The sequence below is a fragment of the Heterocephalus glaber genome, unplaced genomic scaffold, assembly GCF_053883595.1.
Source record: "Heterocephalus glaber isolate CG9 unplaced genomic scaffold, H.glaber_assembly_v1.0 deba00001504, whole genome shotgun sequence".
In the NCBI taxonomy this organism is placed as follows: Eukaryota; Metazoa; Chordata; class Mammalia; order Rodentia; family Bathyergidae; genus Heterocephalus; species Heterocephalus glaber.
In genome coordinates, this window is record NW_028258324.1 from 72,331,791 (window position 1) to 72,359,118 (window position 27,328).

A 27,328-nucleotide genomic window follows, 5' to 3' on the forward strand; every position below is an offset into this window, starting at 1 on the left:
TAGGAAATTATGATAGCTACTTATGAAAAATAGCTGTGTTCTTCACTGCCTGATAGTTAGTTTCCTAATCTCAAGCAGATCTTTTTTGATCATCCTTGATTTTCTTTTTAAAATTTTGACCAATGTTAAAAAATAGATTACAATAACCTGTAATCTCTCCACTCAGGAGACTGAGGCAGGAGGATTGCCACAAGTTTGAGGCCAGCCTGGGTACATAGTGAGTTTAAGGGCAGCCTGAACTGCCTAGCACGACCCTGTCTCAACAAAAAAATAGACCACAACAAAAATGCCAATATTCACATGTTCACTTTTGCTTTACAATCCCTAGCATAGTTTTTTATGATTCCAAACAAATTTGAACAGTTTTCTTTCTTTTTTTGATGCTGGGGATCAAACTCAGGACTTTGCGTTTATGAGGCAGGCGGCGGAGCCACTAAGCTAAATCCCTGGTGTGAACAGTTTTCTTTCTGCTCTAGAAGTTTGTCTGGCATTGAGAAAGTTTTGCCTCTAAAATCTTTGATTATTCTTTTTTTTTTGGTACTGGGGAATTGAACTCGGGTCCTTGCGCTTGTGCAGCAGGCGGAGAAACCACTGAGCTAAATCCCCGGCCTCTTTGAGTATTCTTTTAAATTTTCATTCATTCATTCCAAATGAGGTCTTTCTTGTTCTGTTTCCCATACTGGCCTTAAACTCCTGAGCTCTAGTGATTCTCCTACCTTAGCCTCCCAAGTAATTTGGACTGCAGGCCTGTGCCACTGCACCCTCCTCTGTCCGATTGTTTGATAATCATATTTTATTTTTTAAAAAATCATTGTTTTCTGTTAAACAGATTTATGCAAGTATGACAATACTAATGGATTCTCTGAAAAATGTGGTTGAATTAAACTCTTAAAGCTCTTAGTTAAAAATTCTTTTTTTTTTTTGGTACTGGGGATTGAACTCGGGTCCTTGCGTTTGCGCAGCAGGCAGAGAAACCACTGAGCTAAATCCCCGGCTCTAAAAATTCTTATTTAGCAACTTCTGTTTTCCTCGGCTTTATACTTCAACAATTATTTGTTCTCCATGAAGTCTCAATTTTCTATTTTTTAAGTGCTGGGGATTGGATCCAGAGCCTTTGCACTGAGCTGCATCCCTAGTGTGCCCTCTCATCCCTGCCCCTTTATTTGCAGGTGGGTTTTGCTAAGTTGCCTAAGCTGGGCTCAAACATGTGATCTTCCTGCCTCAGTCTCCCAGAGTGCTGGGATCACAGGCATGTGCCACCATGACTGGCCTGATTCTTAAACCGTAACCATATATGTCATTATTTGAAACTTGTGAGCTCAATGTGACTTTTTTTTTGGTACTGGGGATCAAACTCGCTCGTGTCCTTGCACTTGCACAGCAGTTGGCGAAACCACTGAGCTAAATCCCTGGCTCAGTATGACTTGACGCTTCAAACTGCCCAGAATCTGGAACTTAGCTGACCTGAACTAGGAAAGAAGGGTGATAGATTTAAACTCATTCTATCCTCCTATCTGCCAAGGTTAGGGTTGCATCTGTTATTTTTTTGCCATGACGTTCTTAAAGTTTGTAGTCTTATGATGTGAGTGATTAGATGTTTTCTTGTTTTTGAATGATGTATGTATGGGAATCATAAAATGTAGAATTAATATGTGTTAAATCATTAATTTTACATTTACCAATGTTCAATATTATATAATTTATATAGTGTTAAGTGTTCATTATAACAATGTTAAATAATGTCATTAATTTAATATCTCATAAGTAAATATATATATGTCATCTCCTGGAAATTTATTTAATAATTTTTAATGAAATTTTACTCAACAGAAAGAAGAATAAATCCCACCGGGACATTAAGCGAATGCAATGTGAGTGTACACCTCTTTCCAAAGATGAAAGAGCTCAAGGTGAAATAGCATGTGGGGAAGATTGTCTTAATCGTCTCCTCATGATTGAATGGTAAGTAAATTAAAATGCTCTACTTTTAATCAACTCTTCTAGTAAATGTTTGTAAATATTAACAATTGTGAATGAGTAAAATTTAACCTTTTTCCCACTTATAGTTGAATATTCTTTTTTTCTTTTTGGTACTGGGGATCGAACTTGGGTCCTTCCGCTTGTGAGGCAGGTGGCACTTATAGATGAATATTCATGAGCAATAAAATCTCCAGTGTATAATAGAAAACATTAATAAAGATAAATCTCCCAGGCTGGGGATTTAGCTCAGTGGTTTCACTGCCTGCTGTGCAAGTGCAAGGACCCGAGTTCGATCCCCAGTACCAAAAAAAAGATAAATTTCCCATGTATATTATATCATAGTATCTGGCACATTTTAAGTGCTTTATGGAGTTCTATTACTAATGCTAATATAATAATACTAATTTTTATTTAGTCCCCCCTTTTTTTCGCTTGTAGTATTTGTGTTGTAGGAAGTAAATGTTGGTATTTAGCTTTCACCATAAAACGAGAGGAAACCCTAACATTTCAAAAATGTATAAAGATGAAATGGGGCTGAGGATTTAGCTCAGTGGTTCCAGTCCCTACCTTGCAAGCGCAAGGTCCCGAGTTTGATCCCCGGTACCAAAAAAACCAAAAAAAACCCCAAAATGAAATGTCATCTCCCAAACCTCAATCCTTTTTTTTTGGTACCGGGGATCGAACTCGGGTCCTTGTGCTTGTGCAAAACCTCAATCCTTTTAATGCCTGTGCTAACATAGGTAGATATTTTCCTCTTTTTCATGTTGTATGTACTTTCTTGAATTTGCTAATCAGAGCTATACATACCTACTAAATTAATTATTTAGGTTTTTTTTTTTTTTTTTTAATTGGTACGGGGCATCCGAACTTGGGCCCTTGTGCTTGTGGGGCAGGTGGCAGAAGCACTGAGCTAAATCCCCGGCCCTAGGTTTTTTTTTTTTTTTTTTTTTTTTGAGACAGAGTCTCGCTATGCAGTTCAGGCTATCCTTGAACTCACTGTGTAGCCCAGGCTGACCTCAAACTCTGGTGATCCTCCTGCCTCTGCCTTCTGAGTGCTGGGATTATAGGTGTGTGCCACCACACCTGACTTAAAGTTTTAAAATTGTAAACATCTTCACTTTAAAAATGTGTAGTAAGAGGTAAGTTACTCATTGTAGAGTATTTGTCTGGGTTGTGGAAGGCCCTGGGTTCAATCCCCAGGATCGTGCCAAAATAGAGTTTGATAAAATTTCTTAACCAGACTGATCAGTGAGGGCTGGAGATTTAGCTCAGTGGTGCTGCTGCCTGCTTGGAAAGCACAAGGTCCTGAGTTCAATCTCTGGTACCAAAAACAAACAAACTGATCAATGAAAAGTTATATTCATGTTTTTATCCTGGAAAAAATATTAAGGTGCTAGTGTAGCTACCTTATTTTAAAGGTTAATAAAGGTCCCCCAAAAGCTCAGTTTTTGTTTTGGTTCATATTATAGTATTGTAAAAATAAAATAGACATATTTCAAAACAGTGAAAAAGAGAAAGCTTTTTTTTATTTAGTACCGGGGATCAAACTCAGAACCTTTTGCTTGAGAGGCAGGCATGGTGCCACTGCCCTGTCTAATTCGTTTTTTTTTTTATTTTGAGACAGGGTCTCACTGTGTAATTCAGGCTGACCTTGAGTTCATTGTGTTGCCCAGGCTGGCCTTGAATTTGCGGTAATCTTCATACTTCAGCCTCCCAGTATTGGAATTAGAGGTGTGTGCGCTGCCATGCCTGGCTATAATTAAAAAAAATTTTTTTTTTGTACTGGGGATCAAACTCAGGACCTTGTGCATTTTTTTTGTACTGGGGATCGAACTCGGGACCTTGCGCTTGCCTGGCAGGCACTGGAACCACTGAGCTAAATCCCCGGCCTGGGACCTTATGCTTTTAAGGCAGGCAGCGGAACCACTGAGCTAAATCCCTGCCCCTGGCTATAATCTTTTTTTTTTTTCCTTAAATTCTTTTATTGGTACATTTTAGGTATACAATACATTTACATTTATCATTGGGTACTTGTACCTGTACATGATGGATCTTGGTTCTTACTTTTTCCTCATTCCCTGTCCTCCTTGCACCCGCTCCACCCTTCCCTATTTACAAAGACTTTGTTTCCATTTTTTCCTTTTCTCATAATTTTTCTTTCCCTTCTTTCCTTTCCCCTTCCCCTCCCATTTTCCCTACCCCTTTCAACCTTTTCTTCCTATTTCAAATTATCAGTTATTTGTTTTAATCATTTTCATCCTTATTTACACTTTCAGTTTCTCACACCAGAGAAACTATTCGGTATTTACACGTGTGTGTCCTATTTATTTCACTTAAGAGGATGGCCTCAATATGCATCTATTTAGCTATAAATGTCTCTAGTTTCTCATTCTTTATGGCTGAGTAGTACTCCATTGTATTAAAAAACCACATCTTTATCCAGTTTCCAGTTGATGGGCACTTGGGCTGTTTGCAAGCTTTAGCTATTACAAACTGTGCTGCTATAAACATGGATGCACATATATTGCTGTGTTATGATTCTTTTAATTCTTTTGGGAAGATACCCAGCAGGGGAATAGCTCAGTCAAAAAGGACCTCTAGTCTAGTCCTAGTTCTTTTTGGTATCTCCATACTGATTTCCACAGTGGTTGCACCAGTCTGCCCTCCCACCAACAATGGAGAAGGGTTCCCTTCTCCTCACAACCCCGTCAACATTTGTCATTGGTTGATTTCTTTCTTTTTCTTTCTTTTTTTTTTTTTTTGGTACCTGGATCGAACTTGGGTCCTTGTGCTTGTGGGGCAGGTGGCGGAACCACTGAGCTAAATTCCCAGCATTGGTTGATTTCTTGATAGCAGCCATTCTTTCTGGGGTGAGGTGGAAACTCAGTGTTGTTTTCATCTGGATCTCTCAAATGACCAGTGATGTTGAACATTTTTTCATATGTTTATTTGCTGTTTCTATTTCTTTGTCGGAGAAATGTCTGTTCATTTCAGATGCCCAGTTTTGAATTGGGTCTTTGAGTTTGGGGGGGGTCTGATTTTTTTCAGTTTTTTATATATTCTAGAGAATAGTCCTTTGTCTGAGGTACAGCTGCTAAAAATTTTTTCCCACATTGTAGGTTGTCTTTTAGCTCTGTTGGTAGTTTCTCTTGTAGTGCAGAAGGTTTTTAATAAGATGAGATCCCAGTTGTTGATTCTTTGTTCTAGTTCCTGTGCTACTGAGGTTTTGTTTATAAAGTCTTTTCCTGTGCCAGTGTCTTCAAGAGTTCCACCTAACTTATCTTCCAGCAAGTTTAGTGTTTCTGTTTTAATATTTAGATCTTTTTTTCTGGTACTGGGGATCGAACTCAGGACCTTGCAGTTGCAAGGCAGACGGAGGCACCATGGAGCTAAATCCCTGGCCGAATATTTAGATTTTTAACCCACTTCAATCTTAGTTTTTTAGTGCATGGTGATAGATATGGGTCTAGTTTTAATCTTTGGCAGGTTGAAATCCAGTTTTTCCAACACCATTTATTAAATAGGCTCTCTTTCCTCCAGTGAGGGTGCTTGGCTCCTTTGTCGAAGATGAGGTGGCTGCATATGTCTGGAGTTGTTTCTGCATCTTCTGATCTATTCCACTGATCCTCTGGTCTGTTTCTTTGCCAGTACCATGCTGTTTTTATCAAAGTAGCTTTGTAGTATAGTTTCAAGTTGGGGATTGTGGATACGCTCTGCCATGTCTCTGTTGCATAGAATTGCTTTTGCTATTCTAGGTCTCTTCTGGTTCCAGATGAATTTTTGGATTGTTTTCTGTAGTTCTGTGAAATATACTGTTGGGATTTCAATTGGCATTGCATTGAATCTGTGTAGCAGTTTTGGAAGTATGGCCATTTTCACTATGTTGGTTCTTCCTACCTAGGAGCAAGAGATGTCTTTCCATTTTCTTATATCCTCCTCGATCTCCTTTTTCAGAGTGCTGTAGTTTTCAGTGTAGAGGACTTTTGCTTCCTTTGTTAGATTGATTCCTAGATATTTCATTTTTTTGGATGCTATTGTGAAAGGAATTGTTTCCCTAATTTCTCTCTCAGTGAGTTTGCTATTTGTGTACAAGAAGGCTATTTTTTGAGTGTTGACCTCGTATCCTGGCTATAATCTTAATAGACATTAAAATCTCTAGATCCAGGGATGGTATGTGCACACCTGTAATCCCAGCACTCTGGAGGATTAGGCAGGAGGATTGTAAGTTCTAGGTCAGCCTGGATTACCTAGCAAGACCCTGTCTCAATAAACAACGCCCCCCCCCCATAAAAACCGTTGATAGCGGGCAATTTTGGAATATTAAGATTTTGATGAATGTTTTGTTATTGGATCCATTGAAGAGCCTGGCCCTGTTATATTGCATTTACTCCCAACAAGGCTATGTTTAATAATGGCTTTGGTTTCTCTCAAATGTAGATAAAGTAGTTCACTACGTTCGAAAGACCAAATTAATGATGAATACAGTGAGGAAATGTAACAGAAAGTACACTTAAAAAAATGAGTGCTGAGGCACAGTGGCGCACTGGCCTGTAATCTCAGCACTCAGGAGGCTGATAATGAGCATAGGTGTGAGTTAGAGGTCAGACTGGGCTACATGAGTTCAAGCGAGCCTAAGCTATAGCAAGACTCTGTCTCAAAAAGGAAAAAAAAAAAACAAAAAACTGGGTGCATGCCTGTAATCCCAGAACTCTGGGAGGCTGAGGGAGGAGGATCTCAAGTTAGAGCGTAGACTGGGTAACTTAGTGAAATGCTGCTTCACAGTAAAAAAAAATTTTTTAAAAAGGGGATCTGGGGTCTGGGGTGTAGCTCAATATGAAGGTTCTAGGTTCTGTCCCCGATAATGAAAAACGAATAAAAACCAAGCACATATATATAAAGAAAGAAAATAAGTTAACTCTGCAGAGTTGTCAAAGTGTTGTAGCTTGTACATAGCCTGGAACCGTATTCTAAACACTAGGGAGTGGTAGGCAGACCTTTCTGTTGATCAAATGGCAAGGCTATATTTTAAATATGTTTGGCTGAGTAGGAATGTAGACACTGAATTCTGAAAAATCCCTTTGTGATGGAAAGAATGATTCAGGAAGGCTGACTTGGAGGATAGCTGTACATGCACTGATTATGCCATTAAGATGCATTTATTTTTTTTAATGACACATTCTAGTGAAGGTATTTTGGTTCTTCTGCTGCTTAAAGAGTTAATTTTCACCTGTTTCTTATTTCAGTTCTTCTCGGTGTCCGAATGGGGATTACTGTTCCAATAGACGGTTTCAGAGAAAACAGCATGCAGATGTGGAAGTCATTCTTACAGAAAAGAAAGGTTGGGGCTTAAGAGCGGCCAAAGATCTTCCTTCGTAAGTTATGTTTTAATCACCTTATTAAAAATTGCTGATGAGCTTGGTTAGATGTCTTGTAGGAAAATGAATTCTCTGTTGCACTGACATTAAATGTTGGTTATTGTACAAAATGATTATTTGCTAACTTTTTTTTTTTTTTTTTTTTTTTTGCGGTACCGGGTATGGAACTCAGGACCTTGTGCTTGTGAGGCAAGCACGGCGCCACTGAGCTAAATCCCCGGCCCTGGTAACTTTTTCTTTAATTGACTTCTAGGAAATAAAGAATCCCTTTCTATATACCAGAAAAATATTTTGTCACTTGTGACATTTGGACTAGTAGATCCTTTCTTGCCAGGTACCTAGGTAGATAGTTATGATTTCTGTAATTGCAAGCCGTACTGTTTGCTGCAGATCCCCAGAATTGCTGTGAAGTCCTATAAAAAGGGAGTTAGCACAAAATCTATTAATGTTCATAAAACTGAGTTGGGATAAGAGTAGAAGAGATAATCTGATACTCATCAGTGCAGAACATTAAAGCAGATTTGGTAGATACACAACAAGTGTTTGAAAGAAATTCTTTCACTCATGTAACTTTTAAATGTAATACAATGAAAGGTTCCCATTATTTTCTACCTTGAGACATCTAGTTTTCTAATCTATAGCATGTTTAAATGTTCTTAATAAAAACTGAGCGCCGCTGGGGATTTAGCTCAGTGGTGCCGTCTCTTGCCTTGCAAGTGCAAGGTCCTGAGTTCAATCCCCAGTACAAAAAAAAAGTTGAGTGCCTTTTACTTTATAGTTAAATATTGCATGTGTTTATGGTTGAAATGATTTAAAAATACATAAATGGAAGTAAAGGAGCAAATAAAATGTTTGCTGCATTCAGTAACTCAGGCACAACTATTCTTTCAGAACCCTGTAAGCATATAGCCACCCTTGGATGGAAATTGAAGTGGGAGTTGGAATGGGGTGTGGGGGTATGGGTGGGTCGGGTGGTCTTTTTATTGTTGAGATAACTGGGTAATAAAGGCAGTAAGTTGGATTTCTGACATGAATCTTTGTACATCTTTTGAAAGCCAAATTGTTCTTTTTTTCTTGTGTAGATAGAAAATGATTTTCATATCAGTCTCTTATTTTCTCTCATACAAACACTTCAGGTACATCCCTAGACCTTTTAAAAAATTTTTTTAAAATTCCAAGACAGGGTCTTGTTAAATTGCCCAGGACTGGGCCAGGGATTTAGCTCAATGGCACTGTGAATTTCTCACAGGCACAAGGTCCTGTGTTCGATCCCTGGTACTGCAAAAAAAGAAAATTGCCCAGGACTTGTGATTCTCCTGCTTTAGCCTCCCAGAGTGCCGGGATTATAGGCTATCACCATGCCTGGCTAAACCCCATCTTTGTTATCTGTCAGGTGAGCATAATACCTAAGTGACATGGCATCAGTGACCTTTAAATGATCAAATTCAAGGAGTAGAATTTGACTTTTGGTAAAGGAGGGAATAGAAGAATTTTTTTTTCCCTGTGAGTGTCTACAGCCTGCATATAGTAGGCTTTGTAGCCATTATCACAATTCACAAAGCAGCCTATGATACGTTGTTTCTTTTTCTCAAAGGAAGGTATGAATCCTAGAACTGGAGAGCCAGACATTGCATAGGACTTTGAGTTTTATCATCTTTTTGCTTTACTTACAGGTTGATTAGAAAGGAAAATTAAGTTTGGTTGTTAAGATTTGACTCTAGTGGTTTAGTCATAAGTAACTTAATTTTTTGTTATTGAGGTCTAAATATGTTTGTGATAGGCTGGTGCACAAATACACATACATCTTTAAATTTTTCTAATCCTGTTTTTGAGTTTGCTTTTTAATGCAATTGTTCATTTCTCTTTAAAAATTTTTTAATTTAGGAGGGGGACTTGGTCTTGCTATGTAGTTCAGACTTGCACTGAGCAACATCCCTGGCCCTGAAATGCGCTATGTAGCCCAGGCTGGGTGCTGATCCTCTTGCCTGAGCCTTCTGAGTGCTGGGATTACAGGCATACACTGCCCATCTTCTCACTCATTTTATTTATTTATTTATTTTTTTGGTACTGGGGATCAAACTCGGGACCTTGGCGCTTGCGAGGCAGGCGAGGGAACCACTGGGCTAAATCCCCGGCCCATTCTCACTCATTTTAAATGCTTTGTTTTTCTAAATTAAGAGAATTTAATTTTTTCAATTGGCCAGATTAACTCTTTTCTTTGATAAGAATTTTGATTATGTTAGTATGTTGTAAACAAATAAATGATTTGCATTTTTAAAAATCTTCAATAGTGTTAGGACATGTTTATTTTGAGGGCTTAAGACTTCCAGGCAGGCGCCAGGGGGACGGGTGTGGGGGAGTGTATAAGGTAACTGAAAGAAGCCAGAGAGATTAACCATAATTATTCCTAAGTGTAAGAGAGAACTCACAAGATGCAGTCAGAAAAGGTCTTAATTTTCTTTTATTCTTTTGACAACAGGCTATGTAGTCCACACCAGCCTTGAACTTGCTTAATAGCCCAGGCTGCTCCAGTGACATGTACAGTTGAATCTAAATTAAAGACTTTTTTCTTCCTCCAGTGACTCATGTATAGTTGACTCTAAATTAAAAACCTGTTTGTACACCAAAGCCAAGTCCTTTGGGTGGTTCAGGCCACCTCACTTAAAGAAGTCAGACCTCTAACTGGTCACAAGAGAAGTATCCACTCCTTGGCTCGGGTTTTAGAATTTTGTCCATTTTGAGCTCATCAGTACTCATCAGTTCATTATCTTCAAGTATCTGATCCTCAGAGTAGTTTTCATTTATTTGGACCATTAGTGATCTACATTGGCCCCTAAACATTCTACTTCTATAAGAATAAAAAATTTGTTAAACATAGCTTCCTCCACTTTTATTCCAAGTTTTTTTGTTTTTTTTTTTTCCTGAGTGGCTCCACTATGCTGTTAGAGTTCAGCAGGCACAGTATAAGCAATGCAGACCTAAATGAGATACATGGTGTAAAAAGTTGCTACCTCATGTACTTTTATTGGAGGTACTTACAAAACTTTTGCAGCCTGTGGCAGAGGCAGGCAGCCACCCATTCTGCCTTTGGGCTACATCCAGGAAACTTCTGGTTTATACCCCTTTGGATTGATTTTTATTTTTTTAAAAAGGAATTACCTCTATCCTTTTACAGTTGACTGGTGTGAAATCAAATGGAATATGCGGGTTATTCTCAGGAGCATCTCTGTACAAATAAGTTTCTTCCAGCACCATTCTGCACAGCTCTCTTACACAGATTCTGTATGTGTGTTCTACACTGGATAGTGAGGCCACTGGCCCAGCTGGAGCCTGGATTTGACTTTTTTTTTTTTTTTTGGTACTGGGGATTGAACTCGGGACCTTGGACTTGCGAGGCAGGCACTGGAACCACTGAGCTAAATCCCCGGCCTGGATTTGACTTTTAACATCATTAGAGATGTTAGAGATGTTTGAGAGTAAAAGTGGCAGAAGAGCTGCTCCATTTAACTTTCTTTTTTGTTTCTGTTTTTGTTTTTTAATATGGAACGCTTCACGAATTTGTATGTCATCGTTTTGCAGGGGCCATGCTAATCTTCTCTGTATCGGTCCAGTTTTAGTATATGTGCTGCCGAAGCGAGCACTACATTTAACTTCCTTTACTCCTCCTCCTCTTCCTCTCCCCCCGTTTTTCTTCTTTTTTTGGTACCGGGGATTGAACTCCAGTCCTCGCACTTGTGCAGCAGGCGGCAAGACCACTGAGCTAAATCCCTGGCCCCTCCCCCCTTTCTTTTATGTAGTGCTTAAACCCAGGGCTTAGTGCATGCTAGACAAGTACTGTACCACTGAGCTATACTCCTAGTCCATTGCCTTCTCTTTTTCTAGAACAAAATGCCTGTAAGTTTTCTTTGCTTGTCTATTTTTTCAGAGCTGTTTTCTAGCTATGAATCAATTTTCATAATATTAATATTATAAACCATATTTGAACTTCTTTTCCATCAGAGGTTGGGATTGAACCCAGGGCCTCACATATGTTAGGCAAGCCTTTTGCCCCAGAGCTTCATCCCCATCCCAAACATTGGTTTTGCTATGTAGTTCAGGCTGGTCTTCAACTCACTGTGTATCCCAGGCTGGCCTCAGCTCACAAAGATCCTCCTGCCTCAGCCTTCCTGGTGTTGGGATTACAGGTGTGTGCCACCACACCCAGCTCAGCTCAAACATTTGTTTTAGTATCTAAAGAAAGGATATGTATTTTAGAAGTAGGTATGAAGTATAAAATCTATAAAAGGTTCTTAGAGTTAGTATTCTTTGAAAAGTATTAGAAGAAAATTAACCTTGGTTAGATATTAGATACTTAAATATGCATTTTAATTATATTTTGTGTGATATCAGATTGTCTACTTGTTGATTTTGAGACTTGAACTCAATATGTAGCCCTGGGTGGCCTTGAATTTGCCATTATCCTCCTGCCTTAGCTTCCCCAGTGCCGGGATGAAAGGCAAGCACTGCCCAGCCCAAATTTATCCATTTTGCATTATTTCTTTAAATGTTATTTTTGCCTGGATGTGTATGTGTTTGCATATACTTAAGGCAGGAAGTGCTATATTTTTCTCCCATTGTTTGACAGGAACACCTTTGTCCTGGAATATTGTGGAGAGGTACTTGATCATAAAGAATTTAAAGCTCGGGTGAAGGAATATGCACGAAACAAAAACATCCATTACTATTTCATGGCCCTGAAGAACGATGAGGTGAGCAGCATGGGTGTGTTTTCTTTGAAACAGAGCTGGAAATTGTTGGATTGGAAGGAGTATACTCACTGATTGCTAAAGTGACAAGTGAGAGCTAGAACAGTGCAGAGTGCACAATTTCTGTTTGTTTTCAAAAAGGATGGGAGAGGGAAGTGTTTACATTTATATGTAAGCATAAACATGCATGCTTTATATTACAAGTTTTTCTTTTTTTACAACACTTAAAAATTATTGATGACTGACCCCCAAAGTGCTTTTTTTGGATCTGGGTTATATTTACCATATTTTAAACTAAAACAGATTTTAAAATATTAATTCATTTAAAAGTAATAAGCCCATTACTTGTTAATACAAATAACATAATGTTATGAAAACATACTTTCAGAATAATTTTTAGTTGAAAATAACATTTTTGTATGTTTAAAAAGTCTTTAATGTCTAGTTTAATAGGGTTCAGCTAGATTTAGATTTTCCTATTTGCTTCCACATTCAGTGTGGAAATGGAAATTTAAGGACCTACTCTAAGACTTGCTTGATACATGGTAATTGGGCGTGGGCCCAGCAAATTTTTACACTCTTCAGAGATTGGACACATATTCAAGTTTTAGAGTGTGGTACTGGGCTATGGTATAGCATTAATTTTGAAATGAAATGTTACACATATAAAACGAGATTGGAATGCAGCAGGATGTAAGAAGTAGCTACAGGTAAATGGGAGAAACATTAATAGATAGGGAGATAATTTTGCCTTTATATAAAATGTTTATAGTTAACAGATCTTCCAGAAGAATTGTTAGATATTTGTCACTTTGATTGTGAAGTGGTATGAGAGAGTTCTCTTAAAGCACAGCAGGGCAAGAGTGCATGTGGTTTTTAAAATTTATTTATTTATTCATTTTCCATTTAGTTTATTGGTACATTTTAGGTATACAATACAGTTACATTCATCATTGGGAACTTGAATCTTTACATGATGTATCTTGGTTCTTATTTGTGTGTGTTTTAAATTAGCCTTAATACTTTCTCCTTTGCAAAGTGCATGACTATTGTAAGGTCTCACTTTTAAACTATTATCATCTTCCCCCAGATAATAGATGCCACTCAGAAAGGAAACTGCTCTCGTTTCATGAATCACAGCTGTGAACCAAACTGTGAAACCCAAAAAGTAAGTTGAGATAGAAGTAGAGTTTGGGATATTTATTGAAGATTTCTGTTTTAGATTCCATGACAGAGATACTCATAAATTTTATTTTTTTCTAATCTGTTATATTATTTTTATTTTGAAATAAGTTTAGATTTATAGTAGTGTGAAAATAGTGCAGTGTATGTACCCATATGCTCCCCCTTTACCTAGCATCCCCAAATGGTAATGTCATATATAACCATAACACAGGGCATACTGTTAACTAACTGAAAGACCTTATTTAAATTTCGACAGCTGTTATTTTTCTAGTGTAGCCAACAAAGGAACTCACATTGCATTTGATTGTTTCCTTGCCCATAATTATTTTGTATATTATTTCAGAGATGCCAAAATACAAAACTAAATTTTAATTTTGATGATATTGAGCAGTTATTTGCATATTCAAATTCTTTATTAAACACTCATAAGAGACCAAATAGCCAAAGTTAGAGGTATTATGAGTTTAAGAATAAGAAAGGCATAGGCCTATTTGCAGATAAAAGATAAATTGAGCTACCGTCTTATAAATAAATGTTTATCATTGGTTTCCTCTCATGTTGAAATAGTGCTTTTGACTCCTGGATATTTTTGACCCTTTTATCTATATGTTTATAGATATTACATATACCACATAACCAACATGGAAAACCCAGTCTAGAATCATTTAATCTAAGTGATGGTTCCCGTTCTGCCACATCTGGTGGCCACATGTGTAACTGTGAGACTCTCACTCTACTGTGTGCCTTGATCTCTCGAAGTCTGGCATTTCATCAGTAATATGCAAATGGAGCTGGAACGGGGAGCAGTACAGTCCTTGATTTAATCTACATGTTCTGAAACTACACGGTGTACCACCAGTGTATCTGCCCATTTAATTTTTTTTTTTTTGGTACTGGGGATTGAACTCGGGTCCTTGCGCTTGCACAGCAGGCGGGGAAACCACTGAGCTAAATCCCCGGCCCTGCCCATTTAATTTTTGAGTGTTACACATCTGTTCTGTTGTTGCCCTTCCCTTTCAGTATCTTCAGCCATATGACCACAGTTTCATAAAGATAAACAATTGACATCAGTGTTTCTAAGTTTCTAGGACCCATTTGTCTTAGAACATCATTACTTTTGACATAAGTAAATGTAGATTTGCTTGTGATATCAGTGATACCACACATCTTCTATTTGCCTATTTTCAGAACAAGTGAATCTTTATGTATGAAAAAGAGTTAAAGTAGCACTTTTTTCCCCCCAGTGCTGGAGACTGAACACAGGGCCTTCACACTGAGCTATATCCTCAGCCCTTTTTAAATTTTTTATTTAGAGATAGGGTATTACTAAGCTGCTGAATTGTCTAGGCTGGGCTTGACCTTGCAGTCTTCCTGCCTCAGCCTCCTAGACTGCTGGGATTATAGGCATGTGCCACCATGCCTGGCTGGTAGTTACTTTTATTAGAGACAAATTATAGTCTGTTAAATAAAGGTAACAAAGAAAAAAACTCCACTTGCTGTTTGGAAAAACCTTTATTGCCTGAAGAGTCACATGTTTAATTAAGCCACATGATTATGATGTGTATGCACACACATTATTCAGTTACTGATTTCTTTTTTCTTTTTAAAACATCTCAGTGGACTGTGAATGGACAGCTGAGAGTTGGTTTTTTTACCACCAAACTGGTTCCTTCAGGCTCAGAGTTAACATTTGACTATCAGTTTCAAAGATATGGGTAAGTATTATTTCTGCTCTTATTTTGCTGCTTCTGATAGGTAAATAGGCTCTTCAGATATAGAAATATAAATGTGAATGTGAATGACTTAGATGTTACATTTACTATCAGTTCTCATCTATATTATACTGTTTTGGTTTTGAGTTTTTTTCCTGTTGTTTGACACTTCTGACCATTAGGGATATTGTACAGGAAGTATGTAATTTTTCTCTGAACTTCATACTATTTTACTTATATATGATCTTTATTGTAGAAATGCCAACTACGTGTGAAGAGAATAATGTAATAAATCCCTGGGTATCTATCTTTAGCTTTAACAATTAACTTATAACTAGTCTTGTTTCACCTGTATACTATATTGTACTTTTAACAATGACTTTGGTCCAGCTGGGTATAGTGGCACACTCCTGTAATCCTAGCACTTGGGAGGCTGAGGCAAGAGAATCAAACTCAGCCTAAGCAGCCCTAGTGTCTTAATGAGAACTTGTCTCAAAATAAAAAGCAAAAAGGACTAGGAATGTAGTTCAGCACAAAGGTGCTGGATTCCATCACCAATTCTGAAAAAGGAAAAGTTGTCCATTCAGAATGGTAACTTTATGAATACTTTATCACTGAAAGCGGGAAGGTTCTTTTTAACACTTCAAGAATGATAACTGAGATGGTTTGAAAAACATTATGTAAAACCCATGAATTTTTTTTCTTTTTGGCAATGGAGATCGAACTTAGGACCTTGCACTTGTGAGGGAGGCGTGGTGTCACTGAACTAACACCCTGGCCCACACCCATGAATTTTAACACTGTGTTTTAAAAATAAAACTACATTAGTCAAAATTAAAAGAGCCAATTTGTGATTTTGAAAACTAAAATTTATAAAGGCAAAAATCAAGAATTTATCCTATGCTTTTTTTGTTCTTGTTATTGGGATTTGATCCCTGGACCTTCACACTAAGCTACAGTCCCAGCCTTTTTATTTTTGAAACAGGGTCTTGCTAAGTTGTCTGGGCTGAACTTGAACTTTTAGTCCTCTTGCCTTAGCCTCCCAGAGTGGTGGGATTATAAGCACGTGCCACCATGCTTTGCTATCCTGCCTTGTATAGTTTTTTACTTAATAAATTAAGTAGTAATCACTACATCACCATTTGCAACACCTACTGAACTAATAGATCTAAACAGTGGTTGCCAGTATCAAAAGAGAGAATTAATGCCCCCTGCCCTGGAGATTAAATCCAAGGCCTTTGCACTGAGCTATATCCTCAGCCCTATTTTTATCTTGAGACATGGTGTCTCTAAATCACTATGTTCCCAAGTAGTTGGGATAATGGGAATGTACCACCACTTATGGCTGTGTGTGTGTGTGTGTGTGTGTGTGTGTGTGTGTGTGTGTGTTTTCCTTTTGTCTGGTTTCTAAGGTACAGTGCCTCACAAGATGATTTCTGGTTATTAAGAAACCAGTACAGTTGAAAGGATGGAAATTTCAAGTAAGGTACAAAACGCTAATAAAATATTTTTCCCTAGATTATACCTAGTGAATTGGTACTTTGGGTGTTTATGCTAAAAAGCACATAGAATTTCCTGGGCATTTTAGTCTTTTTAATGGTAGCATATGACAAAAGATTTTTTTTTTTTTTGGTACCGGGGATCGAATTCGGGTCCTTGTGCTTGCGAAGCAGGCACCGTAACCACTGAGCTAAATCCCCGGCATGACAAAAGATTTAACTCCTCTGCTTTGTCCGGTTGGATATCTGTAACTGCTACTCTGGCTGTGAAACTGTTTCAGATGCTCCTTCACAGATATCATGCTTCACATCTTAGAAGTTAGCAAACTGAGATTCTTCCAGTTCTGAAACTTATTATCTGATTATAAACTTAAGACGGATGCTGGATGGTTATTTCCTATTCTGACCACTTCTCATGTCATGTATTTGGAGTATGGGTGCAGACTAGGATCTATATAGGACTCTTTATTTTTTCCCTCTGTACTTGTGCTGTCCTAGGAAATGAGATATCGAGTGCTATTTGTGAATTCCTGCTGTTTTCTTTAAAAATTTTCTTTTATTAGTTTGTGTACAATATATGTATAATGTTTACATTCCTTGTGTGGAGTTGGTACATGTACATAACACATTTTAATTCTTTTTTTCATCTCTTTCCCCTTCTCCCCTTCTCTTCTCTTTCCATCTCCACTCCCTCCTTTTTTGTTTTTTGTTCTTTTGAGACAGGGTCTCAATGTGTAGTCCAGTCTGGCCTTGAACTCACTATTTAGCCCTGGCTGGCCTTGAACTCATGAGGATCCTCCTGCCTCAGCCTCTCCGTTGCTGGGATCACAGGCATAGGCCACCACATCCAGCTTTCCCTCTATCTCTTGATCCCCGACCCTCTTCGACCCTCTTCCCATTTGAGAACGATCTGTCTCCCTACTTCCTATTTTTTTTTTTCTGTATTTTGGGTTTTAAGAGAAACCATGTGACTTTTAAGCTTGTGTTTCAGATTTATTGCACTTTACATTATGATATCATTATGCATTTTCCTGCAAATGATTCAAATCTTTTTTGTGGCAGAGTAGTACTCCATTTTGTGTAAATAACACATTTTCTTTTGCATTCATCTGTTGATAGATATATAGCCTTCTTCCAAGATTTAGCTATTACAAATTGTGTTACTATAAACATAGGTATGCATGGATCACTGTAACATGATGGGTTTGGGAGGAGGCTTTGTTTGTTTGGTGTTTTGAGACAGGGTCTTGCTGTGTAATCTGGGCTGGCCTCCAGCTCATGACAATCCCCCTGCTCCCGGTGCTGGGATTACAGGCATGTGCCATCACACTCGGCCTTGTAATATGTCTTTAACTCTTTCAGGAAGATACCTAGAAGGGGAATAGCCGGGTCAAATGGAATTTCTACTTTTAGTTTCTTGAGGAATTCCTATACTGATTTCTGCAGTGGTTGTACTAGTTTATAGTTTATACTTCCACCAACAATTCAAAAGGGTTCCTTTTTCCCCTGCAGCCTTGCCAGCATCTTTAAGTATTTATTAAATAATTTATTTTTATGCCTCTAATTGGTACTGTCATATACTAAATCTGTTCAGTTTTGAGTATTCTTTTGTTTGTTTGTTTTGTTTGGTACTGGGGATCGAACTCGGGTCCTTGCGCTTGCACAGCAGGCGGTGAAACCACTGAGCTAAATCTCCGGCCCTAGTTTTGAGTATTCTTTATGTATTCTTTGATTGTAGAGGTAGTTTTTACCCAGGCTTGTAGTCTAGGTTTGTGTTCTTTCTCACCATTCTCCCTAGCTTCCATGGTTACATTTAATTATTATTTTATTTGTTATTATGGTGTCTTATCCTTATATGATAATAATTTTTAATAGCCAAATATTTCTTGAGTGTCTTATAAAATGCACTTTATTTGTGCTAATTAAACATTCACATATAAACATTTACCAGTTAAACATTTACATAAAATAATAGTCTGAACTATCCAAATAATTTTGTTAGCCTAAATATGTATGTGATCTTTTATTTTCATACATTAGACAGTATTCCCATAAAAAGGAGAAATTATTGTTTAAGTTGTTGGCTAGTTTTGTCTAACAAATAGAAGATTAGAAAATGAATTTTATTTTTAACCTTCACTAACATTGAGTATACTGTATGTCAGGCTTTATGCAAAGAGCTTTATATACATGATCTATTCAGTCTTAAAATAACCCTTTGTTACTGGGTCCATTTTACTAAACTAAGGCATGAGAAAATGAGGCAATTGCTCAGTGTCACACAGTTAGAAGGAAGCAGAGCTGGGTTCAGATAACATGTAGTCTGGCTTGAGCCAAAAGGCATAACTACTGTGCTATACTACTGGATTCTTTTTTTCTTTCAGTTTAAAGTTTTTATTAGTACATGCTTACATTGCTTAATGATTTTATTCTTTGGGGAGAGTTGGTACATATATATCACACTTTCTAGTTGTGTTTTTCATTCCTTTTCCCTCCCTTCTCCCTGCATATTTTTTTTTTTTTTGGTGCTGGGGATCAAACTTGGAATCTTGCGCCTGCAAGATAAATCACTGCCCCCCTCCCTGTATTTCTTGATCCATTTAACAGAAACTATCCGATATTTAAACTTGTGTGTCTGATTTATTTCATTTAACATTATTAGAGTCTCAAGGTGCATCCATGGAAAATAAATTTTTTTTTGGTACCTGGGATTGAACGTGGGACCTTGGACTTGCAAGGCAGGCGGCGGAACCACTAAGCTAAATGCCTGGCCTGGCAAATGACTATTTTTAAAGGAATTTTTAAGCATTTGTATTAGATAGTAGCAGATTTGTTAAATCTCTTAAAGTCACCCGTTTTTTCTTTAGTTTTATTTCCACTAGGCTGCTATGACTCTTATATATTATATTGTTGCCATTTTCATACAGTTTTCTACCACATAACTAACTTGTTTCCTATGCAGAAAAGAAGCTCAAAAATGTTTCTGCGGGTCTGCTAATTGCCGAGGTTACCTGGGAGGAGAAAACAGAGTCAGTATCAGAGCTGCTGGAGGGAAAATGAAAAAGGAACGCTCTCGTAAGAAGGATTCAGTAAGTGTTCTGTCTTTCAATTTCCATAAGAAAAATTTTAAGAAGGGAGATAGCTTTTCTGATTGAAGAGATCATCCTTCTAACAGAGAAAGCTAGAATCAGATGTGATATTACTAGAAAAGAGATGTGGTTGGCTACTTTTACTTCAGATTCATATAGATTAGATTTGAGTATGTAGAACTATTGAGATATTCTTGAAAACACTTGTGCCAATAGTGTTTCAGAGCCTGTAAACCTCCTAAGTACAAATAAAGTATTTGTCTTTCCTCCTCTGATAGCTCACCTGAGTCTGGTTACATTCCTAATTTTTTATTATTGGTTTGTCTTGGGTTTGAAACTCTACACTTTTTGTTTTGAGATGGGGGTCTGGCTGTGTTGTTCAGGCTGGTCTGGAACTCTTAGCCTCAAATAATCCTCTGGCTTCAGGCTCCCAAATAGCTGGGGCAACAGACAAGTGCCCCTGTGCCCAGCGTGGAACCCTAAACTTTAAAAGTATTCTTTTTTTTTTTTCCTGTTATAAATACTTTATTTCAGCTAGAAGGTACAATCTCTCAGGGTTTTCATAGTTTAAAAAGCTACAATCACATCATGTTGAAACTACATTAAAAAAAACAACAGTGCTGTAAATGGAACTGCTTGGCTTTGACCACATACATTTCTGCACAGCCCTTACGGAATCTGCACAAAGAAATATCTTCTCCCTTTGCTCCAGTTAATTGTTCTTGTATGTAAGTTGCTTTCTATTCCAGTATATTCAGAGTGGTGAAATAACAAGGCCAGCCATGTAGGCAAAGGTTGCTCCAAGTGTACAGGAGATGAGCCATACCTGCCATGGTCTTTCCCAATCTAATGGAATAGGAAATGCTGCAAGCCATGCTCCTACAAAACTAGAAATTGTAGTGATCTGGAGACTGTTCTCCCAAATGGATGTAACTCCATTTTTACTGAAAACTCTTAGCCATGTATTGAGGTTTGGTTCTAACAAACGTAAACAAGGTACAGTAGTAAAAGTAGACAAAATAACTGTAAATAAAAATGTTTCCAACACCAACTCAATTAGTAGTGCTCCATATAAAACAAAAATCACATGAAAGGAGAAACAAGACACAAGAAAGTAGACACAGCATTTCAAAAATCTGGTTACCTTATGTGATAATGAACTTCTTTTAGAGGATGCATTTGGCTTTGGTACTAAATATAATACAAGATTGATTGAAGTTACAAAAAGAGAACAGAAGCAAAACCACGTCAAGTGTGTGTCCAATATTGAAAAATTCTCCATGAAGAATGATGGAATAAGGACACTTAGAATAACTGAAAATATGCATAGAAAATGAGCATATAGTAGTGTCTTTATCAGTATCTTTCATGGTGTTTTTGTGGCTAACTCTCCCGCCCGTGGAAGAGGAGGAGCTGCTGCCTCCCACCATCAGGTGCGACGGGAGGCCTTGACCTTTGCGCAGGCGCATGTCCTGGTGGGGGAACCCACGGCCGCACTTTAAAAGTATTCTTAAAATGTCTGAAACTGCTATGAGTTTTGAGAGAAAACAGACAATCTGAAAATGGAAAAAAGTTTTCTCAGATAGTCTTTTCATTTAATGAACCAACAGTTGATAACCTGTTTGTTTTTTGCACTGTGTATCACCTGAGTGACTTCTGAGGAAAGGGAGGGTAGTATCCTGCTACTACCTTTAGACTTTCAACTCTCAACTGAGACTTTGTATTGCTTTAAAAATTTCTCCATTTTTGTGAGGACCACTTTATTAGAGCACTGTTTCTCAGAAGTATTATCCTTATATCATCTGCCTCCAACCATGTAGCTGGATTCATAGTGAAAATGGCACATTTAGGGGGCCTGCCTTCAATTTTACTAGAGCTTAAGGGGTGTTAAGTAGTTCTCCCTGTGATACTTAATTTATGCAGTTATCTTATTCCTGAACTTTGCAGGAACTAGCTCTGTTAGGAACTATAAATTATAGCAATTTTCCTTGTTTGATGGGAAGATAATATTAGGGAAACAATAAAAGTATAATGATTAAAAGGTGATATCAGAGCTGGGTGTAGTGGTGCACACCTGTAATCCCAGAACTTGGGAAGCTGAGGCAGGAGAACTGCTGTGAGTTTGAGCCAGCCTGGGCTACACACTGAGTTCAAGACCAGCCTGAACTACATAGTGAGACCCTGTCTCAAAAAACAAAAGAAAAAAAGAAGTGATACCAGTAAACATAATGATGACTCTTAAAATACAGAGTTGTGCTGGGAGTGGTAGTGCATGCCTCTAATTGCAGCTGCTTGGAAGGCTGAGGCAGGAACATTGAAAGTTCCAGGCTAGCCTGGGCAACTTGCAGGACCCTGTCTCAAAAAATAAAAAAGGGATGAGGATGTGGTGGAACATTTACCTTGCATATATGATGCCCTATTTATGGTCAGGGATTTGCATTTAGCAGGTGGACCTGTAAAGAAATCAAAGAACCATTTTCCAAAAAGTTAGGCCATGTTATTTCTACAGCACAAGAAGGGAAGGTTGTATAACTTGGAAAGGGTGCATTGGGCACTTCAGGAATGCTGGTAGTATCCTATGAAGAAAACATAATATAAAAGGTTTTTTTTTTTTACCTGGACAGTAGTTACATGGTTATTACTTTGTGTTTTTTATTAAACCTGTTTATTTGCTATTTGTATACTGTTCTTATATGTGTTAAATATTTCATCAAAAAGTACCTAAAATAGCTCTTAGATTTGCAAATACGCTAAAGTATAGACAGTTCCTGGCTTAACGGTGTTTCAGCTTAATAACTTTTTGACTTTGCAAAGATGTGAAAGTGATATTCATTCAGTAGAAACTGTACCATGGGGTGACTGAAAAATGGTGACTTTAAATTTTTAAAATGTATTATAGTAAAAGACATTTCCATTAATCTCCCTCAAGATGCTCCCTCTCACTTTGAACACACTTATCCACGGCTCTTGCCAGTCTCTGAAGCAGCTCTGGAGTCCTCTTTCTTGAGTGTCTTTAGGTGTGCTGTTGTGGCTGCCTTGGTGTCCTGAATCGATTCAAAATGTTTACTTTTCGTGGTTATTTTGACTTTGGGCATGAGCCAGAAATTGCATCGTGCTGGATGCAGTGCACAAAAGTGGGTGAGGACAACATAGTTGTGTTTTTATGAGTGCTTTTCCTTGGATGGCACTTGACAGTGGTATTCATTGCATTTTTGATCACGCCTTGTACTTTGGATTTTTTTTTTTTGTACCAGGGATCGAACTCGAGTCCTTGCGCTTGCGAGGCAGGAGACAGAACCACTGGGCTAAACCCCCGGCCCAACTTTGGAATTTTTAATTTTGATCTTTTCTGCTGCTGGTGATATGCAATATGATGTACTCTTTGATTCTGGGCACCTACAGCGAGCCACAGCTCCTACTCAGCCACTGAATGAATAATGAGGGTAAACAGCCAGTACTCTGTAGTGTATTGTGTTGCTGTAAGGTATGATGTTCAGTAGGTTAGGTGATAGTTTCAGTTTACAGAGGATTTATCTGGACCAAACCCCATTGTAAGTCAAGGAACATCTGTTTATTTTAAAACACCCTAATCATTTTTATACATTTATGCTTTTAGTTTCTGTAGATCTTTTTTGGGAGGTAGTGACCCATAAATAAAAAGTAATATTTTTAGTAAATGTAAATAATGAAAGGAAAATCAAATTTATTCTCTGCCTCCTTTCTCCAGGTATTCCAAAAGTTAATTAATTTTACAATTGATCACACTGTTTGACCATCCAAATTATATGGACACTGTATTATAGCACCACTGAGGTTTCTTTCCCCTTCCTCCCCTAACCTTCCTTTTTTTAAAGAGAGGATCTTACTATGTGTAGTTCAAGTTGGCCTCGGATTTACTATGTAGCCCACTCTGGCCTCCAACTCATGATTATCTTGCCTTAGCCTCCCAAGTTCTGGAATTACAGGCATGTGCTACCACACACACCCTATGCATTATTTGGTTCTTAAGTCAGTGGGTGGCTTTCTCTTTTTATAATCAGATATTTTTCTTTGCTGTGGTAGGTAGATGGAGAGCTAGAAGCACTGATGGAAAATGGTGAAGGTCTTTCTGATAAAAACCAGGTGCTCAGTTTATCCCGGTTAATGGTTCGAATTGAAACTTTGGAGCAGAAACTTACCTGTCTCAAGCTTATTCAGGTGAATACTTTAATATAAATTTATTTTTTATTTCTGGATTGGGGATGGGGTAGTATAGCTGATGAGAAGAATGAATGTTATTTTTTAAATGGGTATGAGTTCTGTGTGAATCTGAATGCTTGCAGTCTTAAAAATGGCCAATGAATTCAATATTATTAGTAGATCTGGTTTGCTTTCTCTATCTGGACAGAGAATTCAGTGGGATTTTTTTGATGTAACAGTTAGTGGCACTTGGTATAACCCACCCCAAACCCTAGTTATTAACAAACCAAAGCTATCTTTTTTTAACTTTATGATCTCAAAGCAAGGAATTTTTTTTTTTTTTAAAGGATTTTATTGTTGGTTTGTTTTTGTACCGGGGATCGAACTCAGGTCCTTGCACTTTGAGCAGCAGGCGGCGCAACCACTGAGCTAAATCCCCAGCCAAAGCAAGGAACTTTAACAGTCTTATTCACTCCTCTTTATTAAATATGCCATAAGAAATTGGGTAATAAAAATGAATTCATAGATCTAACCAGAAAGAAAAAGCCTTTTGAATAAGCATCTAAAAGGGACAGAAAAAATGATTGAAAGACTAACTTTTTGGTTGTAGCTTTTTCAGTAAAAGGTAAATGCAATTTTTCCCTTAGTCATTCAGAATTGAATTTCATTGTAAGTGACCTATTTTTATAATTTTCTGTGTTAATAAGTCCTGTTTTATTACCAGAAAAGACACATTTTTTATATACCAGAAATGATTGTAAATCTGTTAGTTTAAACCGTTTGTTTGTTACACAGTTTTAGTTAGGGTTAATGAAAATACAATTTAAAGGTTTCTTACTAATACGTATGGTCCTCTCCATGGTCCTTCTATAACATTCTGTCTCCCCAACCTCCGCATCTGCTCTCTCTTCCCCCATGAAAGAATACACACTCACAATCCTGCCTGAAGTCCTTTCTGGAACGACATGGGCTGTCTTTGTTATGGATCTGGATGGCAGAGCTTGGTGATGGCCGGGAAAGTAACCAGAAGCTTCAGGAAGAGGTCAGGTCACATTCATCTTGCTTATTTCTTTAAACTGTTATATTGACTGCATGATTATGAATTTAACACTATATTTACCACTAACATTAATAATAAACAAGTTTATCATCCCAGTATCATTCCTGCAACTATAATTAACTGTTCATATGTCTTGTTAGTAGTGAGCTTGTCCTATGGCTTTCCCCGGTAGTATCTTCTTAAGGTTGATTATGTAGCTGAGAACTGTAAGAGCAAGTTACATCATTGTAATTAAGTAATGATCCAGTTTGTTGCTGAGGTTATCTCTTTTTATATTTTTTTTGAGACAAGGTCTTACTGTGTAGTTCAGGCTGGCCTTGAACTCAAGGCAATCCTCCTGCCTCAGGCTCCCAAGTACTGGGATTACAGGCTTGTGCCACTGTGCCGGGCAAGACTATCAATTTAAAATGGTGGGAAACAATATAAAACTTGAATTCTGGGGTTCTGAAAAATTGGTAAGGAGCTGAATTTTAGATGACAAGAGTAAGAAAAAAAGAGGAAGGATATTTTGAGATGCAAATGTTTTAAACAATCTCAGTTAAGATTTATTGGCAGTGAGGGCTGGGAATTTAGCTCAGTGGCACCGCGCCTGCCTTGCAAGCGCAAGGTCCTGAGTTTGACCCCCAGTACCAAGAAAGCAAAACAAAGATTTATTGACAGTATTGTTAGTGGAGTTGCAGTGTTTATACCACTGTGTTTATACTGTCTTTTGAACAGTATTTTCTAACTTGATATATATCTTTTTAAAAATCATACTTTCTGGGCTGGGGATTTAGCTCAGTGGTGCCACCGCCTGCCTCACAAGCACAAGGTCCCGAGTTCGATCCTCAGTACCAATAAAAGAAGGGGAGTGCTGGGGATGTAGTTCAGTAGTAGAGTACCCTTGCATTCAGTCTGAGTACTGCTAGAAAAAAAAAGTTGAGGAAACTTTGGGGTTTCTGTAGAACTATACCTAGGAGTACTTGGGAAGAAATTACTGGATTTCAGAGTGGGAAATGTGTCCAAATGAAGCAAAAGTCTCTCTTGCTAAATAGCTACTTATCACAGATTAAAGAGGTAATGTCTGCATCATTTGCATGTGAGACAGCAATTAAACCTTTTCTTGCCAGGCATAATGGCGCCCACCTGTAGTCCCAGTACTCGAAAGCTGAGATAGGATTGCCATAAGTTAAGGCCAGCCTGAACTACATAGAGAGACCCTGTCAGTAGTCAGTCAGATCAATGGATCGATCCATCACATTCTTTTTTTGTTCCCCAGTACCGAGAATCAAACTTAGGACCTTGTGCTTGCCAGACAGGTGCAGTGCTGCTGAGCCACATCCCTGGCCCATTCTTATGTGGTTTCCAAGTCTTATTATAGTCACTTGGGGAACTTCATAGAAAATGATACTCAGAATGAAGTTCAATACTGTATATATTTTTTAGTAAAGCTGTGTAAGTTTGGGAACTACTGGTAGAGAATATGAATCAGTCCTATTTGATGTTGTTCATAGTCACCTGTTCTGCATTTTATTCTTATTAGTTAGACTTACTAAAATAATTTTCTAAGAATAAAAGATAAAAAGACCAAGAGAAAAGCCAAAAAAGGAAAAAATTTTCTTCCTAAGGTAAAATAATATATAATCTTTAAATGCGTCTTTGTTCACAAAGGCTTACATCTTAATAAGACTGTTCCAAAATGTAATACCCCTATAGAAATAATGAGTGTCATCCAGAAGTTTGAAAGGTCACTTATACAAAGTGATGTGATTTTTAAAATTTTTGTTTAATCAGATCATAAAGACCTTGGAGCACTTACCCATTCCTACTAAAAATATGTTGGAGGAAAGCAAAGTACTTCCAATTATTCAGCGTTGGTCTCAGACCAAGACTACTGCTCCCCAATTGAGTGAAGGAGATGGGTATTCCAGTGAAAATACATCTCGTGCACACACCCCCCTCAATACACCTGATCCTTCTACCAAGCTGAGCACAGAAGCTGACACAGACACTCCCAAGAAGCTCATGTTTCGCAGACTTAAAATTATAAGTGAAAATAGCATGGATAGTGCAGTCTCTGATGCAGCCAGTGAGCTGGAAGGCAAGGATGGCAAAGAGGACCTTGATCAGTTAGAAAATGTCACTGTAGAGGAAGAGGAAGAGATGCAGTCACGACAGCTATTCCCTGAACAGCTGCCTGAATTCAAAGTTGAGAGTGAAACCACTGTGGAGGCCAGTAAACTTCCCACATTGGAACCAGAAGCTGACGCTGAGATGGAGCCCAAAGAGAGCAGTGGCACCAAGTTGGAAGAACCCATTGCTGAGGAAACACCATCCCAGGATGAAGAGGAGGGCGTGTCTGATGTGGAGAGTGAGAGGAGCCAAGAACAGCCAGATAAAACAGTGGATATAAGTGATTTGGCCACCAAGCTACTGGACAGTTGGAAAGACTTAAAGGTAAGAAGCATTTTTTCTTCACTGTAACCTGAATTATTCAGGTTTAAGGTTCTGTAAACCTCAGTTAA

General features: G+C 38.0%; 1 protein-coding gene, 1 non-coding gene and 2 pseudogenes across 6 annotated transcripts in view; 1 reads left to right on the forward strand and 3 right to left on the reverse strand.

Annotated features, from left to right (window-relative positions):
- Nucleotides 1-27,328, forward strand: part of Setd2 (SET domain containing 2, histone lysine methyltransferase) — a 121,090-nt gene that overhangs the window by 37,234 nt on the left and 56,528 nt on the right. For all 5 annotated transcript variants that reach the window (XR_015441168.1, XR_015441167.1, XM_087187095.1 and 2 more), the window contains exons 4-12: nt 1,831-1,962; nt 7,224-7,352; nt 11,980-12,103; nt 13,191-13,268; nt 14,903-15,000; nt 19,459-19,585; nt 23,648-23,782; nt 24,687-24,806; nt 26,598-27,260. Coding sequence is in view for 3 of the 5 variants with exons in the window: in XM_087187095.1 (XP_087043221.1) it covers nt 1,831-1,962; nt 7,224-7,352; nt 11,980-12,103; nt 13,191-13,268; nt 14,903-15,000; nt 19,459-19,585; nt 23,648-23,782; nt 24,687-24,806; nt 26,598-27,260 (1,606 nt within the window). In the remaining 2 variants the exon portion in view is untranslated. The remainder of the gene's footprint in view (nt 1-1,830; nt 1,963-7,223; nt 7,353-11,979; nt 12,104-13,190; nt 13,269-14,902; nt 15,001-19,458; nt 19,586-23,647; nt 23,783-24,686; nt 24,807-26,597; nt 27,261-27,328) is intronic.
- Nucleotides 10,026-10,671, reverse strand: LOC110349090 (NADH dehydrogenase [ubiquinone] flavoprotein 2, mitochondrial pseudogene; annotated as a pseudogene).
- On the reverse strand, nt 10,890-10,996 carry LOC147825447 (U6 spliceosomal RNA). Its single transcript, XR_015441181.1, has one exon. It is a non-coding gene; the product is annotated as a U6 spliceosomal RNA (small nuclear RNA).
- LOC101711440 (GPI ethanolamine phosphate transferase, stabilizing subunit pseudogene) lies at nt 20,065-20,955 on the reverse strand (annotated as a pseudogene).